Source organism: Ischnura elegans, chromosome 6 (assembly GCF_921293095.1).
Source record: "Ischnura elegans chromosome 6, ioIscEleg1.1, whole genome shotgun sequence".
Classification (NCBI taxonomy): Eukaryota; Metazoa; Arthropoda; class Insecta; order Odonata; family Coenagrionidae; genus Ischnura; species Ischnura elegans.
In genome coordinates this window covers 30,102,837-30,124,994 of record NC_060251.1, presented here as the reverse complement: position 1 = coordinate 30,124,994, position 22,158 = coordinate 30,102,837, and the positions used below count along the sequence as shown (strand labels likewise).

The following is a 22,158-nucleotide window of genomic DNA, read 5'->3' as shown; positions in this document are numbered from 1 at the left end:
TCCCATAAAATTAAACATTTTCGAAGAAAGAGAAGTACTAGGATTATAACACACTAGTTCAATCAGTATTTAATTTACGAACTTCTTCCATTTTCCACGTTAATATCGAAGTTGGAGAATTCATTATTATGCTCAGCTTTTGGCTACAACGCAGCCACCTTGAGCGCTTTCTTTACATTTACTCAAGTTTCCGTTCACAAAGAATATATCTAATTTTCTAGATTTAAGAAGGTTTTTTTCCACAGAAAGGTAGACAAGGTAGAGACATAAGATAGATAATTGCGTCAGCAAAGGATGTGTTGAACAGGAATGAGCTTTTGAGAGCATTGTTAAGAGTTTTAAGAAAAGGCGAGTGAATAGTTTGATCTGGGCTGGAGTGTAGCGCCTTAAGAAGCGGAAACATGGACGCCTAGGTAAGAGGACGAGAGAAGACTGAAGGCGTTCGAAATATGGGTCTGGAGAAGAATGCAGAAGGTGAAGTGGACGGAGAGGAGGAGGAACGAGGAAGTGCTGGACATGGTGGGTGAGGATAGGCAGCTGCTAGATGACATGAAAGAGACAGAAGGTATGGATGGAGAGAATACTTAGCGGGGAGGGCATGTTAAAAATAGTGTTAGAGGTAAAAATGCAGGGTAAACGAGGGAGAGGAAGGCAGGGAATAGGATTTTTAGATAGAATGAAAGGGAGTAGACCTCATTATGCCCGTAAGAGGGAATTCCATGAAGGGAGGGGAGACTGACAGAATAATTCTAAAATACTCCATGTAAACCTACCTTAATGCGTAGAAAACTTTCATTTAAGTTATGAAAGCAAGGCCTCCAGCCTTGTTATCTCTTCTATCTTACTCGATGAAGAAATAAATGGAAGAGCAATCAAAATGCGGAAAATAGGCCACCGATTTCCCTATTCGAAACAAACGGCAGCTGCAGCGGTCAAATAGAAAGTGCCATAGATTTTAAATAAACAAATTAGCCAGACTAATGGCGATAGAAAGGGCCTGCCACAGATGTCGATGGCTGGCGGGCGTCCGTCCTCTCGGTCAAGGTACCCGTCCCGCTCGTCCGCGATCCGACGGAAACCGCAGCTGTGAGTGCGACGACCCCTCGCGGTCACTGACGGAGACCCGGCCGGCGCTTCCCGATTAGCCACGCTCCATCAGTCCCTGTCCGGCGCCCTCTGACTTTCCAAGCCGCGACGGCCTTCTCCGATGGCCAAGGCTGCAGTTTAGCCGGAGGTGAAGAGGTTTAGCGGGGCGGAAACCACGGCATCGTATATCGAGGCCCCGACCTCACCATCCGCTCAAACTGTGGCGTGCTCACGCTGAGCGAAATTGCGGTCTTTACCCTGCACGCGGGATAGTTCCTTTGACCCTAATTCCATTGACCACGAGTGTGGAGACGTCGCGAAGAAAGTGTCTCAAGAGCTGCCTTCACCGTAAAGGCTGCATCACACCTCACGCTTGTCTGAGGATGCTTGCAAGCTGACAATTTCCAGGACCAAACCAAGAATGGCCGAAATCTTCCTGTCTTGATTCACACGACACGTGGACTACCACAATGCTTGTTGTGGTATGTTATGATGTAACATTGCGAAGCTTTGTTTTTCGCAGACAAAGGAACAGAATGGAAACATTTGTATACAAATACAATTGCACCGATTTTAAATTTTAAAAATCAAGTTAGTCCAGAAAAACTGAAATTTTCTACGATACAAATAACTGACGATGGCGGAGCAAACGATAGAAATATTATGCCTAAATATGGGACACATAATTTTATTCAATATTTTAGGGTAACGCGATAGTTTAAAATGCAATAATACACTAAAATTCACCCAATCAACATTAATTAATGCGATTGCAACATGGTGTTCGTCTTACTGGAATAATGGCGTCACATTTCACCCAGCCTGAACATAAGACGACAAAATAGAGAACTTCCTGCATTCGACAAATACGTAGCGCCTATAACTTCGAACCTTGTAGACTCCATTTTATTTAACTTAATTACATTTGTTCGTTATTAGTGACTTTGATTTTATTAATTTATATTTTAATATATGTTTTGCTACGCTGATATTTTAGGTTTTTGGGTGTATGAGGGGAAATACCAAATTGAGATTTCAAGGAAATTTATTCTATTCGGGGGATACCGACGTCGCACATCTTAAAAATCCGCTCGGCTGCTTTGCTTGAGAGCCCCTCATTATGTAGTACTGGCAAAAACGCATTCTGAGACGCCTCAATTAGAGTAACCTTCATCCATAAGAAAAACACATTCGCTTCCGTTGGGTCGTGAAAAATCACCAAAGGCAAAACTTTCCACGTTTTCCCCACAATTGACCCGGTTCCCTCCACGCCATCTCGCATACGTTTCTTTCCCCCCCCCCCCCCCCCCCCCCCCCCCAAGGTTAAGATTTCATTTGGTAGGGAAATCAGGCGAGGAGGAATCGATTGTTTCAAACAAAAAAAGCTCAAAGTGTATCGGTCGTTGGAGAGACAGGAAACTAGTGAAACTTCCTTCCACGCTGGACGGATGTTTCGGAAGGAGAGAAGCAGATTTTTCCAAAGGACGTGGGACTGGGTTCCCTCTGACCGGTTCTCACGGTCATTATCAGCGTTCTGTGACGACGACGACGGCGGAGGTCAACAAACTGGAGCAGCGAGTTAGGGATCGCATAGGCATTCATCTAGGACACGTGAGAGAACTACATTCTTTCAGACAGCAAACAAGAAGTAATTGCATACCGCAGGGGCGCAGTGAGGGTGTTTTGGGGTAAACCCTCCCCCTCCCCCAGAGCTCAGATAAAATGTTAAATTTAATCCATTTTACTTAATGGATTAGTATTACTTATATAAAAGTGTTAGGATTTTCAACTAATAGTGCCAATAAAATGTGTTTCGTACGAGTATATTTTTTCCTGTAACCAAACGGCCCTAACTTAATGAATATGCCTCGTAATTCATCAATGAAGGGGCGAGAAGAACAGAAAAAGAATTCATTGAATAAGAAAAGAGTGAACGTTTCACATTTGAAACCCATTTCAGCACACAGTGCCATTTTCAAAAAGAGGACATTATGCGTCGAAAAACCTTGAAAATAGCATTATGTGCCGAAACCTGGGTCGGTAGAAATGAAATATGTGAAAGTAGAAAAGTGCTTTCATTATGCTAAATCTCTATCCATGGTATGGTTGTTCGTTCAAGCACAGTTGTTAATTGTTGGGATCCTCGATAGAAATGCCACTGCGAGCTGTTTTCGGGGTACGTGGAAATGATTAATAAAAATAGAAATAATACGTTAATTCCCGAAAAGGTTAGCACCGTTGATTTTTTATGGCGAATAGATAGATCTGTAGGTGAGGGTTCTAAAAATGAAAAATATGGGTCTCCTTACTTTCCAAACTAATAATGTAATAATAGTAAAAATTTATTTAATCCCAATTTTTTACTGCACAAATTGGTAATGACGAAGGAAAGGGAGCTTTAGGTGATCTCTAATATCATAAAACTGAGCCACCAGCAAATTTAAAAAATGTATGACAAAGAAGTAAAAGCAGTAACAATAACATAATTATTGTTACACTGAAATAACATCAAACTAAAAATTCAATTTTATCTCGAGGAAAAAAGCCAGTCTTTGCCAAGTTTTGACATTTTATTTCAGAATTTATTTTTTTAATTTTAGCGCGAAATAGATTAAATATCTTTGGCTTTATGTGAAGAAAGCAACCTTTATGTAAAGTTAATCTCGGTCTGTTTGTTACAATAATGGTCTCACTCCTCAAATTACGTTTACATTTATCAGATATACTCGGTATATTGCCACTTCTGGCATCTATCTAACTCTATCACATTCGACTTATAAATTTAACTTGGTGAGAGAGTCCATTGGATTGCATTTGAAGCGTCGATAGGTCTGAACTGGATTTTCAACCAGATGAACCGATTCGCCCCGGGGGAGAAAGCAATCACAGTTTAACCTTTCCTCAGCTCTCAAATCTCTCCAACCCTACCCTGAATTTCATTCAAATTCACAATTACGTCTCCCCACCCCTGCTTCTCGGCCTCGGCTGGGATCACTTTCACTTTCTCCGGTTATTTATACACACTCACACGAGAGAGGCTGAGAGCAATATAGAAAAAAACGCGTCACTTGCGCAACTTTCGATGTGGCGGTGGTCAGGACGAAAATGAAAGAAGAATGGGTTCTGGGCGGGATGGCGGATTTTTTTCTCCGGGGGAAGGCGAGACGGACGCCGTGTATCCATTCCCACGACGCCAGGGTGGCATTTGGAGAACTTTTTGATCCCACCCACGAGCACAACTCGCTTATTTCTCAACGGAAGAGGCCAAGGAGTTTGGTGAGGAAATATCACCCACGGGATAAGCCACGGATATACCAAAACTAATCTCTCATTGCTTCTCAAGTGCAGGGACGATTACTTGGGAACACAAGTGATTAAGTGTTCACAATCTATTTTTAAAATCAATATCCACAAAAACAGAAAACAGCTCGCAATGGCATTTACATCGAGGATCCTAACCATTAACAGCCGTACAAGCACCAACACCAACACCCATCCCCTAAATAGAATAATTTACCCAAGTAATACTCGAATTCGCGACCTGATTACACAGAGAAACAGTCACTTTGTTTTGTTAGATCAATGTATTGTTTTCGACCAACTTTTCTAATTAATATTCATCATCACCTCCCCGAAAATAGCACATTTAAGGCCTTTACGTCGAGGGAATTTTAATAATGAACAACGGATTATTATAAATACTCATTCCCCGGATAGGGACCACCTGATAGGGTACAAGTCGAACCTACGACCTTCGGATTGACAGGCGAATACTTTTCCCCGTCACCACCGAAACCGACAAAAAGATTTTCGGCACCAGGAATCGAATCCGGGCCTCTCTGGTGAGAGTCGGGTGTACTAACCGCTATAAAATACTGGATATTTCACCTCTAAATGAGAAAATAACATTACTTTTTATCTACCACTTCAACTAATTAAGCTACAGAATACCCTCTTTTTGACTCAAAATTCGTGTAAAAACCATGCAACGTCTCGCTAGAGTCTTAGGCGTAACTAGGCAAGTACCCATGCAACAGTTACTGGTCCTCTACCACTTCGTTCCCCAGGCGACAATCGGATAAGAATGATATGAGCCAATGGGAGAGCAATAATGCTTCCTATGATCCACGGTCTATCCAGCAGAGTGTGGTCACATTCACAGTCGAGAGAGAAAATCAACTGTGGAGAAGGAATTTGGCTTCAGCTCAGAAATCAGCATGCCTAATTAACGCCAAAACAGCTCAAAAATCGAACATTACATAAAGAATACATTATAAAAAAGTTAAATTGATCTCCACTCTGCCAGGACCGCAGAATCTTACCCAAAATCCATATTTATTTCATGAATTTTATTGTGAAAACAAGGGTATAAGGTTTGTTTATAGAATTTACGTACAGCCGGGGAAAAATATATCATTGAAACAGTTTGAAATATTAAGAGAAGAAGAAAACTCCTTTGAATCGGATAGGTTTGGAAATATTGAGCTAAAACGAGGATCGAGAAACGTGAATTCATTTAATGGCAAGCCTTCGGCGATGAAGCCGGAATTGCGCAACCGCAAGAGGATACCCCTTGATGTCCCTGGTGGCACGATCACGGATGAAAGGCATCACGGGATTCACCCTGCTCCATTGGCACGGATGAAGTAATGCACCTTTGCCCTTCCACGACCACCAAGCGAGCTAGCGGCTGAGATGGATCCCGGAAGACCTGTCTACGATCTTTCCCTTCCCCCGCGGGCCTGACCTTCTCGCCCGGGTAAAAGTCACGCTCGCATCACCGGTAATCAAATTGTTCCCATTGTGTGGCCCACAAATCTTTCCTAATGCTCATGTTGCCCTCAAAAGGACGGCGATTCTCATGCATAAGAGAAAATAATTGTGTTTCCGTCGCATTAGGCACCGCAGTCGGCTGATCGACTTGAATACGGTTCCTCAAGACTACGTCAGCCAAGCGGGAGAATAAAAATACGATGCTACGAGACAACGAAGATGGGATCTGGTGCTTTTCCGGCATATAAATATTCTCTCTAGGGTGAGATTACACTGCAAGTATTTACCTATTTATAGTTTTATCAATCAATGAAAAAACTAACCATTGATTTTGTGACGATATAAACGAGTTGATCAATCACTGCTTAGTTGAATGCAAAACTTATACATTGCCATTAATTTAAATTGCATAAAAATCCTCAATTTTGTAGATTAAGCAAAGATTTGCCTTAAGTAGTCCAGATGCATATTGGAAATTAAATTATTGCCACAGAACACATCAAAACGTTCCTCAAGTTAGCAACCAAGTGAGATATATTGTTAGGAGTTATCAAAGTTTGGTCGCGGGTTCGAATCCCGCTTGGTTAGGTGATTCCTATCCAAGGCATGGATTTTTTTGTCGTGCTTTGTTGATTCCTCCGTTGTAAAGAGCCTCTATGTGCTTTTTGCGGGGAAGTTAAAAATACATAAATAAAGTATTCTTCATCTTGGCCTTTCTTAAATTATCAACATCACACATGAGCAGGAAGGCTAAAATTTATTATTTTTGGAGTAATCTACCATTTTAGCGAGCTCATAAGCTAATTTTTGTGTTTCAAAGTTCATCAATTTAATTCTGAAGCTTTCTTCCAAGTGTACAAATTTAGAACCGAATAGCAATACATGGTAGGGACCCACAGGCTGTACCATTCTTACACGAAATACAAGGATAAGAAGTAAAAGTATTTATGCCGTAACTCTTTTCTATTCATATTAATTTTCCATCAATTTTAAAGCTGAAACGACGGAGGATATGAAATCTTCAAAGTAATTGAAAACTAAAGTGCCGCAATCACAATATCCTGGTATAGCTTCTGGGAAAGCAAACGATACAACCTTCAGATTTATAGAGAGGGTAAAACCGTGTACCGTTTCCTTGAGCTATGAATAATTACAGTCCGCTTGCTTGAGAGAACATAAGCCTTTATGGAGGCTGGTAACCAATACAAAAACCACAACAATTATTTCTGCAGTATTGAACACTTAATTGAAAATTGAGTCACAGGATTACGCATCCTCCAATAACTGTTCGTATCACGTCTCGCAGTGATTTGAACAAGTCTATGGAATACAGGAAAAGCAGGATACGGTTTTTAACACTGAATACCTTGAAAACAAAAACGCGGAAAAAATTTAAAAAATGAGATAAAAACTTTTAAAATTAAATCGCCCAAGTCTAACTGCAATGGAGATACACTTTTCATGGAATACATTTTGACTAATAAGGTACTCAGGTATTTAACGTAGAATAAAAAAATGAAAAAATAAACAAAAATTAAATGGCAAGTATTGATCATATGGACAAAGATAGGAGCACGTCACATGCAAGGGGTCATCATCTATCTCGATCAGATATTAAGTTCCCATTTATCACAAAATCAGATCCAACATAAGAATAAATGGCCTTGGAAAAATTCAGTTCACACCACAGATTGATTTCAATGGTGAAAATAACATTCGAAAATGCTGCCATGATAAAATTTACTGCTTATTGCAACATTGCAAATCGGCTCAAATGTCTCGAATGATAATTTAATGATTTGTATTTGTTAACTCCTATAAAGGCGAAAAATTTCCACGAGGCGAATTTATCACATCAACCCACCTTTGAATGTGTTTCTTGAATGCGGCTCGTAAAAATTAATAAAGGAACACGTCCAGCGATGATCTTTTGGTTTTTAAGTTTCAAACTGAGACGCGGATATACCCAAATTACAGGGAAAGGTCAACAACAGTTTAAACCACTTGAGAAAGACGTTAACCAGCAACCCCGAATAGAAGGAAGCGTTCAAAAAGTCCGTGACGAGGCATCATTCCAATTAAATACGTTCACTCATCCCGACTTTGTATGCAAATACATGGACGTTGAACATTCTTTTTCCTCCTCCTTACTCCGGTTCCCTCTCATTTCTCCCGAGCGTGCGGATGGGAGATTTCCATTGTGGAGGATTAGTTGATGTTATTTTATCTCCCCTTTGACGGCAAGAGTGCCTTCATACTCCACCAAAATTATTTCCCGAACTAACTATCCGTAGAAAAAATTCTGTCACCCGAGTTTGAAAATCGATAAATTAAAGACTGCTCATTTTATTTTAATAAAACGTGCATCACATTAAAGCCCATTTATTTCTGCTTTGAATTGTGATATGCAGATTATTATTATGATAATATTAATTTAATTTTACGTAACGGAGTTCTACATTTTTCTGGTTGTCACACGGATGTAGTGCATTTACGGCTATGTATAGAAGAAACGGGTGGAGATATCCAAACTTTCCTCATTTACGTTGTAGCAAAAGGCTTTCAGAACAGATACATGCATTTCTATGTCGTGCCGCTGATCAGTATCTATGTTTTGTATGCTAAGGTAAAAACTAGTTATTTTTCGATCCCCGCACCTTACTAAATAGCAGTTTAACCGTCTTCTTGCTACAGTGTTCATCATTGCGAAGCCGTTATTGATACATTTACAATAAAGCCTGAATCACACGATCCTTCTTCCGTTCCTCTCGATCAGGCGATCGCTTCCATGATGGTGAAAATATTACAGTTCCAGGGAATCATTTTCTACGATGGCTCCAGGGATGGCAATTCCATCCCTTTTTCCATTACTCGGCACGTCCCTTTCTCCGTCGCCGAAACCATCGCTGGTACTGTCTTTCAATCGATTAAAAAGCACGGCCGCCAACAGTGATTGTAACATTACGTTTGACTTTTTGTTGTAAACACGGAAGGTGACGGAATAAGCGATGGAAAAAGGGACGGTGGGAATGATCGCGTGATTCAGAAAATAATGGTTCCAGAGATCACTCCTTCAGCCCCTGAAAGCCTATCGCTGGAGCTATCATTTCGAGGGACGGAAAAAAATGATCTTGAAATTCAGGTTTATAAGATAATTTGTGCGTTCGGAGTACTCATTTGCTTCTCAGTCAATCCAAGGTGAGCACAGAAAAACGCCTCTTTTATAGCATGTCATCCCATGATACTTTTTAGAGGCTTAAGTGTTAATATTTCTACGTCGTGCAACATTTATTTCGGGTTAAAAGTGCTCTTAAAAGCCGGATATTGTCCAGGCTCCACGCAGTAGCACCAACGAGGCAACCACCACGAGACAGAAGGCCGAGGAAGCCTTCTTCATCGCTGAGTCAGTCCGTGAGTGTTACGCGCCAAATTTTTCCGAGCACGCCGGAGATCCTAACCGAGTGGTACACGTATACAATCCGATCCCCGAAGTAAACGGGTGCGGAGCCGTACTAAGGCCGTTCCATGCAATGACGAGAAAAGATTCTCCTCCACAGACTCCCACGAAGAACTTCCGTGCCACTTTGGAAAGGGCTCCAAAGTCCTTTGCGTGAGAAAATAGAAATGTTCAATAGCTACTCGTATTCGAATAGCTTCCCACTATGCCTGGGGCAAGACATTCTAATAGAAGGATGGAAGGCCGTACGTACATGTTCCCGAAACGATATGTACCCGCATTCATCCCGATCGAAAGTGTCGTATAGTTAGACTTAAAATTGATTCTTTCTCGATTAAGGTCTTCATTTCAAATGCTCAACTAACTCAAGAGAGAGTTTAGAAGAAGCTAGTTGCCGGCTTCTTTTAGGAGTTGACGTTTTCCGCGACAAAGATAGCCGTTACTAACACCACATCCAGTTAACCCGAAGAAAAATAAATGAATATATTAGAATTACATCATCACATGAAAAAAACAACTTCTTCGGTTAAGACAGTATTAAAATCACGCGTTTATACGACAAGCCATTATGCTAGCGTGGTTGGATTAATTTCCTAATTTTGTTTGAAAGGGAATGAGTTCCGTCTCATGAGAGGATCTACTGAGTAAAATATAAGTAAGATGAATGTTTCACTTTCCAGTCAAATATGTCAACTGCAGGTTAATCATGAAAAGTCGTGCCTATTCCGTAGCCAAAAAGGATACCCGCATTCACCCGATTGAAAGTGTCGTTTAGTCACTCATAAAATTGGCATTTTTTCAGTAAGAATTCTAATTATGAATGCTCAATTAACTTAAATGTGAGTTTAGTAAAAGTTGATCGGAGCCTTCTTTCGGGAGTTGACTGCTTCCGTGAAGGTGGCCGTTGTCATTATTTTTTTTTGTATTGACTGAATTATTTTTTTGGGAAAAGCCGGAACAACGAAATTTTCTCTTCATCTTTTTTTTAGAGCAGTTAGGACACACCACGAATACCTGTAAATCGATCAAATTCCGTCTCGCATTACATGTGCTCACCTACCATGAAGCAGAAATCAGTTATACCTTACGCAAGATTTTCCGTCCTTTTTTTTTGCCCAAATAAGAGTTCCGTGGATTTGGGGCTTCAGCGTTCCTGTCGCCACAAATGAGCGAACAAATTCGCACAAGCGCTCCATCCAGATTCTCCAAAGCAAGCGCAAGGCTGACTTTCATTTCCAATAATAATCCTGAGGGGTGGGCCAGCCCCATTTCTCTTCCCTTATTTAGCATGTAAATGCATTTAAATTTTTCGCACCACGACCGATCATGCACTATGGAAGATCCAACTGAAAAAAAACATGGACATTGGAGAAAAGTGGATTGATAACGAATCAGAATCTTAGATGATATCCTGATTTAACCTTCGGAAGGAGAGCTTAGCTCCATGCAAATTTTGAACCCTATCCACACTAGATTTACATATATGCACTTAAACCGTGCAAGGGAAGATGCTAAACTAAAAACGCTTAATATTTGGGGTGCTAGCAAACGGTACAAAATATTGCAGTCGTAAGAGCGGATTCTCCAGATCATTTCTACCCTATTCATGACATTTTCTTTTTCACGTCCACAAACTATACGGAGGACAATATTGAGAAAGCATTTCAACAGTTTTCGCCTTAATCCTGTAAATATTTCCTCCGATGTAAAAAAAGACCAGTGTCTTTCACCACCTAATACATCTCCTTTAGAAATTAAACAAAAAGGATATCAGAAAAACTTTTTAACGCTAGATATGATTGCATCCTCGACTTCCATGTAACGCATCACCGCGTAACCGTATGAACTGGTGCTTGAGTGAAGTTTGAAGCACTAATCAATGACTGACCGATATTTAGTGTTAAATGGAAAATCTTACAGCTGGAAAACAAAAATAAACCGAAGGAAAGTTCTATAAACGGATTTTATTCAAGCAGGTATGTATTCATATATACTTTCATAAAACAAGCGTGTATTTTTTTAGCTATTCATTTTCCACGACCAGCCTAGAATAGTGGATCGTTAATTTTCTTTGCGATGAAAGCTGCGGAATAAAATCATGGATAAATTAGTATCTATTGGAGGAAGTCCAGCATCTTCCATCTCCATTGATTTACAGACAAGATATTCAAGGTATAACGAGTGTATTTATCTTTTATGGGCCCGGTTATAAAAGATTCTTGATTCCTTATCCTTTCTCTCAAATGGATTGGTACTGGACCAACTTCCTGGGATAATTTCGTTGGAAAGAGTTATTGACGAGCAGAGAGCCTAGTCCGCTGGCAGTAATAACAGGAAAAATATCCCTCCCAAAGCCGAGAGCATCCTAAATCATTAGCTGTTTCAGTATGAGATGGACTGAGCTGCCCTAGGATTAGTTCGTCCTTTCACTTTCCATCGCAACAACGGATCGTGAGACGAGGATGGGAGAACGTTAATTTATTTCCCAACGTCTTTGGCGCAGAAAGCTTTGATCATCATTCAAGAAGGTGGAAAAATATCATGAGGAATTAGCACCAGTAGACGTCGATGCATAATTTTTTAATCACAATGAAATAATTTTATGACTTCATACTAACCTTATTGCAGGCAATAATAATTTAAATATAAATTAAAAACTTGTGTCGTGAAATTTACAGATGATAGCAATTTTAAAACTATTCAAATTTTAATGCAATATTTCGAAACCACAGAAATTCAAAATGGAGAACAAATATTGGTTGCGTTTCCAAAGCGGTTAAAAATAATTAGTGAAATGCAGAACGCATTGATATATCACAAATATCATGATTTTTTCGTGCTATACAACAATTATTCTAATAACCCTACAACACACAAGAGAATTATAAGTATATTAGTACCCACCTCACTTGATAACAACAATGTGTATACGCCCCACATCAAGTTAAGTATTATCATTCTATCTCCTTGCTTTGTTTCATCCTTAATTTTGAATCCCACACGCAAACGCCTTAGCAGCACTCGCGGTTACCTTATATAGTTAGATGTATTGAAAGGAGTTCACTTAGCAGAACAAATGAAATAACCTCACACGTTATCGCACCATTTATTGGAACATAGCACAACAATATTTCAACACACTTGAAGATCATTTTCAAGTGATATTGATGCATATCCTAATAATAGCATGATAGGTGTATTTCAATTCAATCTGAGTCACCGAGTCTTATTCACTTTCATCTTCAAGCTACCCAGAAAGCCGTTCAATAGGCGGTTGCTAGGACACCAGCCGTTAACAAATAAAAAGGAGATGCTCTAACGAAGTTCCGCCCAGCCTTTTTTAAAGTCCTTAATTGTTCAATGGAAAAACGAATTCTCATACCAATCCGAACGTAAAAATATCTCCCTCAATTCATCGCTTCTGTCGGACCTGGAAATACATTGGGGTTTAACATGATGTTATACGTGTTGCTATGAAAGTATCTATTCTCGATTGCTCAAGCAATCTAAGCCTAGTGAGCAGCCTCCGAGTCTTAAGCGGCTCCCAACCTTATTCATTTAAAAACTTAGGAGGTCTTTAAATTTTAATTTTTAGATTTAGATCCAAATAGTTCTATTTCATCATAAATGGAAACGGAATGGAAATTGAATAAGTTTCATTTCCTTCAACCTCGACCTTAACTCCAATTGCAGTTCGCGAATCTTCTGGTGGATACGGTAACCATACCCAAAGAGACAATCTCCACGGAAGAGACTAATTTCTCCCGACACGGAAAGTTCATAATAACCTATTTCCTCGTGACGTATCCTCCGACGTGGAAATGGCAGAGGGCATCCTGTTCAATTCGGAGGACTGTGACGAAAAATAATTGGGCACAAAGTGAAAGTGCCTGTATGCTAAAGGATCGGCGCTGACCTTAACATTTGCATCCATCTCCATACGCGCACGATCTGAAAAAAATAATTGAGCACCATAGATCTCGGATTGCTTCTGAGGCAAGATACCGCTCTCGTGATGGTATAGCGGGGACTCAAGGATGCTACGACCTCCAGTGATACATAGTAGCTCTTCACAGTGGTGAATTCAGGATAGGGACAAGGGGGGGCTAAGTGGAGGTTTAAATTCTAGCATTAGTGGGGGCGGAAAAAATTACCATTCTATCTAGTGTAAATTGGATACCCAAGAGTGGGGGGGTATAGCCCCCTTATATATGCTATAGCCCTCTCAGCCCCCCTCCCCATAGATCTGCCACTGGCTCTTCACTAAATGCTGAAAAGAAATTTGTACGAAAATGTATATTTCAATAATAATGGGCTCGTTCCCCTTGATTTTCTTCCATTGCCGACTGTGATAGCGTGTGAAAAATTACGAGGCCAAAATGTTTGCCTTTTTTCCATCCTGCGTCCACTTTTCGAAATATTCGCCGCGAAATAGCGATAGCCTGAATCTTTTCCCAGATTATTTGATGACGTCACGAACTCATCGATGTCACTGCGTCTCCGCTACTTTTCGGTTTTCTGCAAGGGTCTCATGTGGTTCGCTGTCTCTTACACTCTGGTGATCAATATTTTCCCTCAACGAAAGGTTCTTCCTGATCGAGAAAAGTGACTGGAATACTAGTGACGTCACCAACTCATGATAAATAGACTGCCTTTTTTCGTGATTTGTTTTATTTTAAAGTTGCGAGAAAATAGCTGAATTAAGAGGTTTTTGTTCGCCGTAACTTATTATTCTCCTCCATCTGCAAGATTCTTTTACTGTACTACGATCTCTGATCTGAGTGAACAACCCTATTTATGCACCAATGCTTTAAAAGGGACACTTCATCGTCCTGAATAAGGCAGGTCCAATGTCGGCGAAACTGTTGTCAATAAATATGGACACACGCGGAGAATATCCCGTAAAACACTCCGCTGGCCCCAAATTAAAGTTCATTTCCCAGTCAAATTCTGATCGTTATACGGGTTATGGCGGCTAAGCGTTATATCTGTTGCCGTTTCGCGCGCATATTATTCGGCGGCGCCACTAGGCAGCAGTATCTCGAGCGATGTGACTTTCGCCATTAGCCGCAGTGGCAGTGGTCTTTTTTAGTGGACAATCGTCTTGAATGCGTTAAATGTGTTTTATATGATTTATTGGCTCAAGTGCATATTACTGTAGTGTATTTCCTCATGAAAAGTGGATATAGATGACTGTTATTGCCGCAAATGGCGATTTTAATATCTGACTTTAATGCGCGCGGAGCGACTGCAATCCTGGCGGCGACCTTGAGAATCCTGTAATGTAATATCCGTGGTCTCGACGTAGGTGGATGTGTACTCACGTCGTAGTCCTCCTCCTGAAGGGGCTGCTGCGCGTTAGGGTTGATCGGTCTAGGCACCTTCCTGGCAGGTTGCTGGGGGATCTGCTGGTACTGCTGAGGTGAGATGGGGACGGGCCTGGGCTGCGGCTGGTAGGCGGCGGGTGCCGGCTGGTAAGCGGCGATGGTCGCCCTTTGGTCGAACTGGCCATGGCCGGGCGCGACGGCAGCGAAGTACTGTGGCTGGGGCTGGAACTGTTGCGCCTGTTGCTGGGAGGCGGCAGCATAGGCCAACTGCTGCTGTTGCTGTTGGGTTAGCGAGACGGCGGAGGCTAGGGCCAGCCAAGGCAGGACGAAGGTCGCGACCTACAGACAAGTCAAAAGAATCCAGCGGGTCAAATGGGGTAATTTCGCTCTGATCCGAAGTAGAATCGCATGAAATCGTTTCGGGTTTGACTTGGTGGAAATGCAATATATATTCATGATAAAATATAAAGGTAATACTTAACTCCACTTTTTAATGTAAAACTGCATTACCCACTATGGTTTCGACATCCTATGTCATTTTCAAGGAAAATGAACAAATGAAAAACATTGAATGAAAATTACATAGAATGTTGAAACCATGGTCGGTAGAGGAGTATATTAAAGTGTGGAAGTTGCTATTTTCAAATTATATTTTATCACCGAAATAGCATGTTAATTCATAGTGATAACGGGATAAATTAATCAGTGAGGTTCACAGATGATCAGGCGTTGATTAGTCAGTTGTCGAGAGAGCTGCAGGCTCTAATGGATACGTTAGGCAAGCGTTGCGGGGAGTATGGCATGAGGATGAATCTCTAGAAGACCAAGGTAATGCAGTTTTGTAAAGCATTGCGAGCTATGAATGTGAGATTCAAGGTGAAAACTCGAGCAGGCAAAGCAATTCAACTATTTGGGCAGAAAACTAGAGGGAAACGGATGCAGCAGTAAGGATATCAGAACGTTGGATGAACGAGGAAGAGGGAGGCCTTATTGTGAATTTAAGAGGGAAGTCCATGAAGAGAGGGAAGACTGTCAGAATACTTCCTTAATAATCCATGGAATCTTACCTAATCAGTATAAATACTTAATAATGATTATGATAGGCGAATTTTTCTATCATTGCGATTGCCGAGCATAGTAAGCACAACATGGAGCTTTCAGGGATAGAGAGAATAAGAAATATTCTCAACCAAACAGAGTCGCCGTAGTTGCGTCATATTTCGTGAAAAATCTTTGCATGGCTAAGCATCCCATGAGTAGCATCTCGGTAAGAAGTCCTGTAATCGGCTGAAATAGTCACACGGGAACTAATTTTGAAAACTTTTAGAAGGAAAAATTTTAGAAGGCACGAAACACGCTAAACTTTCAAGAAATATTGAATATTATATTACTAATATATACATAACGACCATCTCACAAATTAGGTAACGAAATGGGACTCAGACTAGTTCTGGCAGTTTCGGAATATGTTAAATCGTGACTTCCAGTAAAACGAAAATTAAAACGTAATTATCCATGGGAGAATCGAGGATCGATACCATGGCAAGGAAAGGGCACAACAACGCCGCCTTCCTTTCACCACTCTAATTATCATTTCGTTCTTCCTCTGACCACGTCCCAGGTATTCATCCGGAAGTAATTACTATGTGCAGTGAGCGGGAAACTGTATTAATTTGTTTGGTCAGTTACGTAAGGTCAAAAGCGGCCGGAACACAGTGTAAGTTACACTTTCTAATCAGCTGCGAACATTCCGTTCTCTTATACTTTCGCCGTGAGCCGATGGGCCGAAAACAATTAATAGCGTCACGCGGACATGTCCATTAAAAGAACTTGAAAGGAGAAAACAATCACTTGGAGAGTGAGCGGGCGCCCAAAGAGAGCCGCAAAGGAGTGATACACTGTCAGTTAGTCTTTCTTTCTCGACAAGCGATAACAGTGCTTTGTAAGTCTACGGCGAGATGTGATGGAACAGCCTGATGAACGAATCAAACTCCATCCGTGTCTCTTCCCTTAAAACACGAAACTCGTCTATTTTCAATCATTTATCGCGAAAAAAGGACGTTCAAGTGCGGGATGATGCGACCAAAGCCCTTTTAGTGCTAACATTCTTTCTGGAGTACTTGCGATATATACTGAAGGAAATTGAGAGAATTGTATTACCCTACGACAAATATATATATATATATTTTGGTTAAGTTTGATAAGTTATTTCAGGACATCCACAAGCGGATTTTTTAAGTATTAAAGTTGATGCAATTTAAGATGTTGAGAAAATTATGGCACGCCCTATGCAAGAGCCGATATACCGGAACATCGCTATCGCTCATTTTAATGCATAGAAAAATATAAACGCAACGGATTCTTAAAAAAACTTTTAGAAGGGCAATATGGCAGTATTCCAAGGGCGGGGGCACGGCTGAACTCGTCTTCGACGCTCAAGTAGAAATCCGATCAAAACTTCGATGCGAGCCAGGAGATCTCTTCACTTTCGCCGACTTGGCGGATCGGAGGAAAAAATCTCAGCGCACAGCGCGACACCTCCCTGCCATTGTTGTCATCCGACGCAAGGCGAGTGCAATAACCTAGATTCCGCGGACGAGAGAATGGATAGATGGCAAGGAAAGTCCACTGCTCCCCACCCACGGCTCACGCGAACAGAGTGACCAACAAGAGTGAAAATATAAAACCAATTGAAATATCATGGTAGACGTACTGACATTATGGAGAAAAAAACAGGAATATGTTATTGACGACTGAGGGAGATTACATGAGAAGGATATGCAGAAAGTGTTGACTTGAATAGGTTAGAGACTATACAATAATGAATGGAATTGGGAAAAGATATATTCGACGAGGTATAAGGATGTAACAATTCTGGTTTGGTCTTGTTAATAGATGATAACAGACGGCCCAAACAAATATTGGATTGATACCTCCAGAAACAATGAAAAAAGGAAGTCCAAGAGTGAGGTAGAGACTGAGAATACAGAGAACAATGGAAACAAGAGGAATAAGAGAAGAGGAGCGTCATGACAGAGAAAATGGAAGCTGAGTGCAGGAAAACGGTGACAGTCGTAAACAACCTGCTGTTTATATATGAAAGATCAGTTTCAAAGCTTAATGAGGCTGCTCAGAAGACAAAACTGAGGTCAGCCCCAATTTGAGGCAACTGAGAGGAAATTACAATTTCAAGGTTATGAAGGAAACTGGAAGAAGTTAGCAAATTAAACAGTTATATCTACGAAATACGTTCAACCGCATGAGGCATGACTTCGTAGAAATAGCTAGATTTCTAGATGGAGACAGTTTTTCCACACTCCAGGCTATGGAAAACGTGACCCGAGAGATAACACGAGAAGAATGCCGAAAAATAGTTCACGGGGAGAGCCCACGATCCTATTCCGGGGAAGTATTTTATATTCATAGGTAAAACACTCCGTCATTTCTTCGAGCGGTCTTTTCAGCCAGTACTAGCCTGATTGGCGACTACTTGATTCGCTGTTTGGCGGGAGCTTAAATATTAGTTCAAGGAGACTTATTATGTGTAGCTAAAGGATTCAAAGTAGAAACATGGACACTTCAGATGGAGGACGAGAAAAAGGCTAGAGGCCCTCGAGATATTGATGTGGAGAAGAATGGAGATGGTGAAGTGGACGGAGAGGAATAAGAACGACGAAGTCCTTAACATGGTGGTTGAAGAGAAGCAGCTTCTAGATGAGATACGGAGGAGACAGAAGGTATAGATGGAGATAGTACTGAGAGCGGAGGGGATGTTGAAAACATTGCTAGAAGGTAAAGTTTCGGTAAACGATGGAGAGGAAGAAAGAGAATATGATTTTTATATAGAATGAAAGGGAGTAGGTCTTATTGTGAATTGAAGAGGGAAGTACAAGGAGGAATGGGTATCTTTCTTCGCTTCCTTAATCGCTAAGGATGCTTATATAATTATTTCGTACGAGCAGGCTCAATATCAGCTTTGAGTGTGAGGTAAGTCCTAGAAATTTCGCCTTGTCTATTCGCGGAATTTGAGGGAAATTCCACTGCCATATGATAGGGCTCACTCCTCCTCAATGTAACCACCAGAGTTCCCTCACCAGCAACTGATCAGCACCCTCTCCTGCCTCCCCCTAACAACCCGATTAATTCCACTTCCTGCACGGGATATTCCACTTCCGGCAAGTTCCCATCGCTGAGGCGGAGAGAGGAAAAAAATGACTGTCGAGACGCGTGGCGAGTGAAAATTTTCGGGAGGAGGGAAAAAAAAGGTCTTTATGACCCTCCCCCTAAATCAAACTCAGAAGAACCTTCCCCTCTCACTTACCCACTCTCTCCCATCGACTCAGCTACACGCGTTTCCTTTAATTGTTGCGCCCGAGGAAAGACCCACTGCACTCACGACCACCGGGCGATAAATCGAAGTGATACAATCGAAGACGATGATGATCATCATCATGATTGCATCTCCACGATTTTCACGAGGCGAGAGGATACTCGCTGACCCAAATTCATAAATTTAAACCTCACTGTTCGACGTCACGATCTTATCCTTTTGTCGGCCACTCTCGGAGGGGCAGCCGAGACAAATGCCCCATGCTGCAAGCAAATCCTTGGGTGGCATTTGACTAAAAATTTTACTTTTCTGTGATAATTTGCGTAGGAGGCTCAAAAAAATCAAGGCCGTAAAAGCTTGGGGAGAGGGGGGGTATAACCCCTCGAAATATTAAGGAGATACGGTATTACGGGTAAAGTCCCCGGCCATAAAAGGTACCTACTTTGCCCTTAAAAACACCCCCGAAATTCTTTTCTCTCTACAGCCTCGTAGAGGATCACCCGATAAACGTTTTGTCGACACATGAAAACTTATGCATGCATGTACATACCATTGAAATTTCTTCATAGCTAAGAGCAATGTTAGTCTCCGTTCTAGGGTGCCGTTAATGATTATTAAAGATGGCAGTAGCCGTAATTGACAGCACGCTGAAGCCTATGGAAATAATATTACGCTAATGACATGTAAAAGCTATCGGTTTAACCAAAAATTTTACTTTTGGAGATACAGGTTCGAGTATACTGACAATAATCACATTTAACGCATAAGATTATTTACTTTTTAATAAAATTAGCTTCAACGAATACAATCAGAAGCAAAAAATGAAACAAGCATGGTTTTAAAATATCAAATTGAACGAAGAAACTTAAATAGGGTGACTGTGTCACTGTTTATTAGAGGAACTTGCCCTAAAATGGATATCACACCACTATACCGCACGTTCCAAAAGCATTCATTTTGAGGTAGTAAAATGGTAATTCACAAAAAAATACGAAATAATCGTCTTTAAAACCTTCAAATGAAAATTAAAGGTAAAACATTGGGGGATTAATTTTAATTTAAGCTACTATTCATCACGAAAGGTATTCCTGCATTTACTTCTCATATTAAGGGTACGTTAAGAAATTAATTGGTTCCGATCACGCTGGATGAGTATCCAATGATAGTAGAACTATAGAGAAAGTCTTACATGAAAGAGTAAATAATGATCAACGCGCACTAGAATTATTCATGCGCCATAAAAAAGCATTCCCCGCTCATTATCAAAGGAAAGTTCTATATCCTGAGGGAATGGACTGATTTTCCACGAGAGGAGACAAGATTTGAGCAGAAACTAAGAGAATAGTTGAATTTTTTTCTGTCGACTCGAAGTCAAAATTGACAAGATATCACTTCGTTACACCATATATAGCATTTCAAGGAGTAGAATGAGCGTGGTTTTTTCAAGAATGATCAATTGTTAATGAAGAGTATAGCACCCACGGACCAATTAAGAGAGCCTCCATTCACCGAATGACCACTATGTTCATAAGCATGGAGATTCTCAATAAAGTTATAATGTTCTCGGACTTCCGCCTTATGTGATTTCATTTCGCCCAGGAGATTGCAGCTAGTCGAAAGCATGATACATTTTTAATAGGGATGAAATGCAAATCAAAATTATCACTTAGCAATGGAAAAATTCATTGAAATGAAGTATTTCTATAGAAATTACATTCTCGTTACAATTTTCGCAAGAGAACACCGAATTATCAAAGGAAATAGACACATAAGAATCGGTCACATGAGAAAGTTCGATAAGAATTATTACCATTTCGAAAGATTAGATGAAATATATGGAACAGATAAAGAAGGATATAGAATAGAAGAAATAAGTAGGCGTGAAAATTTGCTGATAGGAGAATTGAAAAGAGAGCTGCGTCAAGCCAATCTTAGGATTTGTTGACCAGACATGATGGTGATGCGGCGTTGATACACTGCACACATTTCTCCGTCGAAAATGCCTTTGCATACGCTTTAAACTCACAATGAAATAAAGTCTTATCCGTGGGAATTTGTATCCTATAGCTTCCATCGAATTTTTGCAAAACTTGAATGAGTTAGTTTAATTTAACGTGAATTACTTAAATGAACCTAGCATGACTTAGCTCATTTAACATTATAATTTTTCCTGGATATCAGACAATTACTTATACCGCTTATTTTTTATCAGAGCGCGACCCGGGTTTCAATGAATTTTCATCATCTTCAGGCGTTAATAATTATCGCCTGAAGATGATGATAATTCATTGAAACCCGGGTCGCGCTCTGATAAAATGAGTGGTATAAGTAATCGTCTGCTATCCAGGAAAACTTATAATGGAATACCACAAAGTAAATCAAGAGTTAGTGAATTTTGTTCAGGTAACACTGTCGAAAAAAGTCGCAGCAACAAAGAAAAAACTCCCTAGGTGTCAAGAACCCACCTTGATATACATGTTGAGTGAAGACTGCTCCGTAGACTGATGAACGAGCCTCTCTTATCTCAACCTTTTTTCGAGTTGCTGTCGGTGGAGAAGAGAGCTACACTCTCAGGTAAAACTCGGCCAAGTCCTCTAGCAAAAACTAGTAGCCCGTGTGTGTGTGCCTCTTTTTGATGCCGGAGCTCGGTTCGTGAGATGACTGAAAGTAGTGGCAGGGAGCGTCGTCTTATATACTCGGTCCCGCCTTAAAACCCCGCGATCGAAATGGAAAGGGAAATTGTTCGGGGGGATGGGGGAGGCGGAAAGGCTTGCGGGGGTGAGAAAAGGAGCTGCTCCTGCTGGGGGTGGTGAGGGGGGAGAGGGAAAGGGGAAGGGTGGGAGAGAAACTGAAAGGGGTGGGGATGCGTGGGAGGGGGAATGATAGGTTGATGATGATGATGGAGGGGAGGGGGCGGTGAAGCATTGCATATGCAGTGGACAAAAACGGATAACAAGTCACTGGGCTTCATTAAGGTTACTTGATATAATTTGTAAGAACCTAATACGAGTACCAATTATTATTATTAAAGTATCCTCCCATTAAGGAAGGCTTCGATGGACTATTTAAAAATAATTATGCCAGCATCCTCTCCCTTCATAGACTTTCCTCTTGAATTCGCAATAGGGTGGTTTCCTATTATTTTTTTATTGACTCAATCGAAAGATTATTACTCCTAGAGTACG

The 22,158-nt window shown here is 40.9% G+C and overlaps 1 protein-coding gene across 1 annotated transcript in view; it reads right to left on the bottom strand.

Annotated features, from left to right (window-relative positions):
* The window catches only part of LOC124160509 (cuticle protein 19.8), a 39,513-nt gene extending 17,883 nt beyond the window's left edge, over positions 1 to 21,630 (bottom strand). Inside the window, exons 1-2 of the mRNA XM_046536368.1 lie at positions 21,439 to 21,630; positions 14,641 to 14,982 (exon numbers count right to left, since the gene is read on the bottom strand). Of these exons, the coding sequence (XP_046392324.1) occupies positions 14,641 to 14,982; positions 21,439 to 21,450 (354 nt within the window). The 5' untranslated portion in view covers positions 21,451 to 21,630. The remainder of the gene's footprint in view (positions 1 to 14,640; positions 14,983 to 21,438) is intronic.
* Between the last annotated feature and the right edge of the window lie 528 nt (positions 21,631 to 22,158).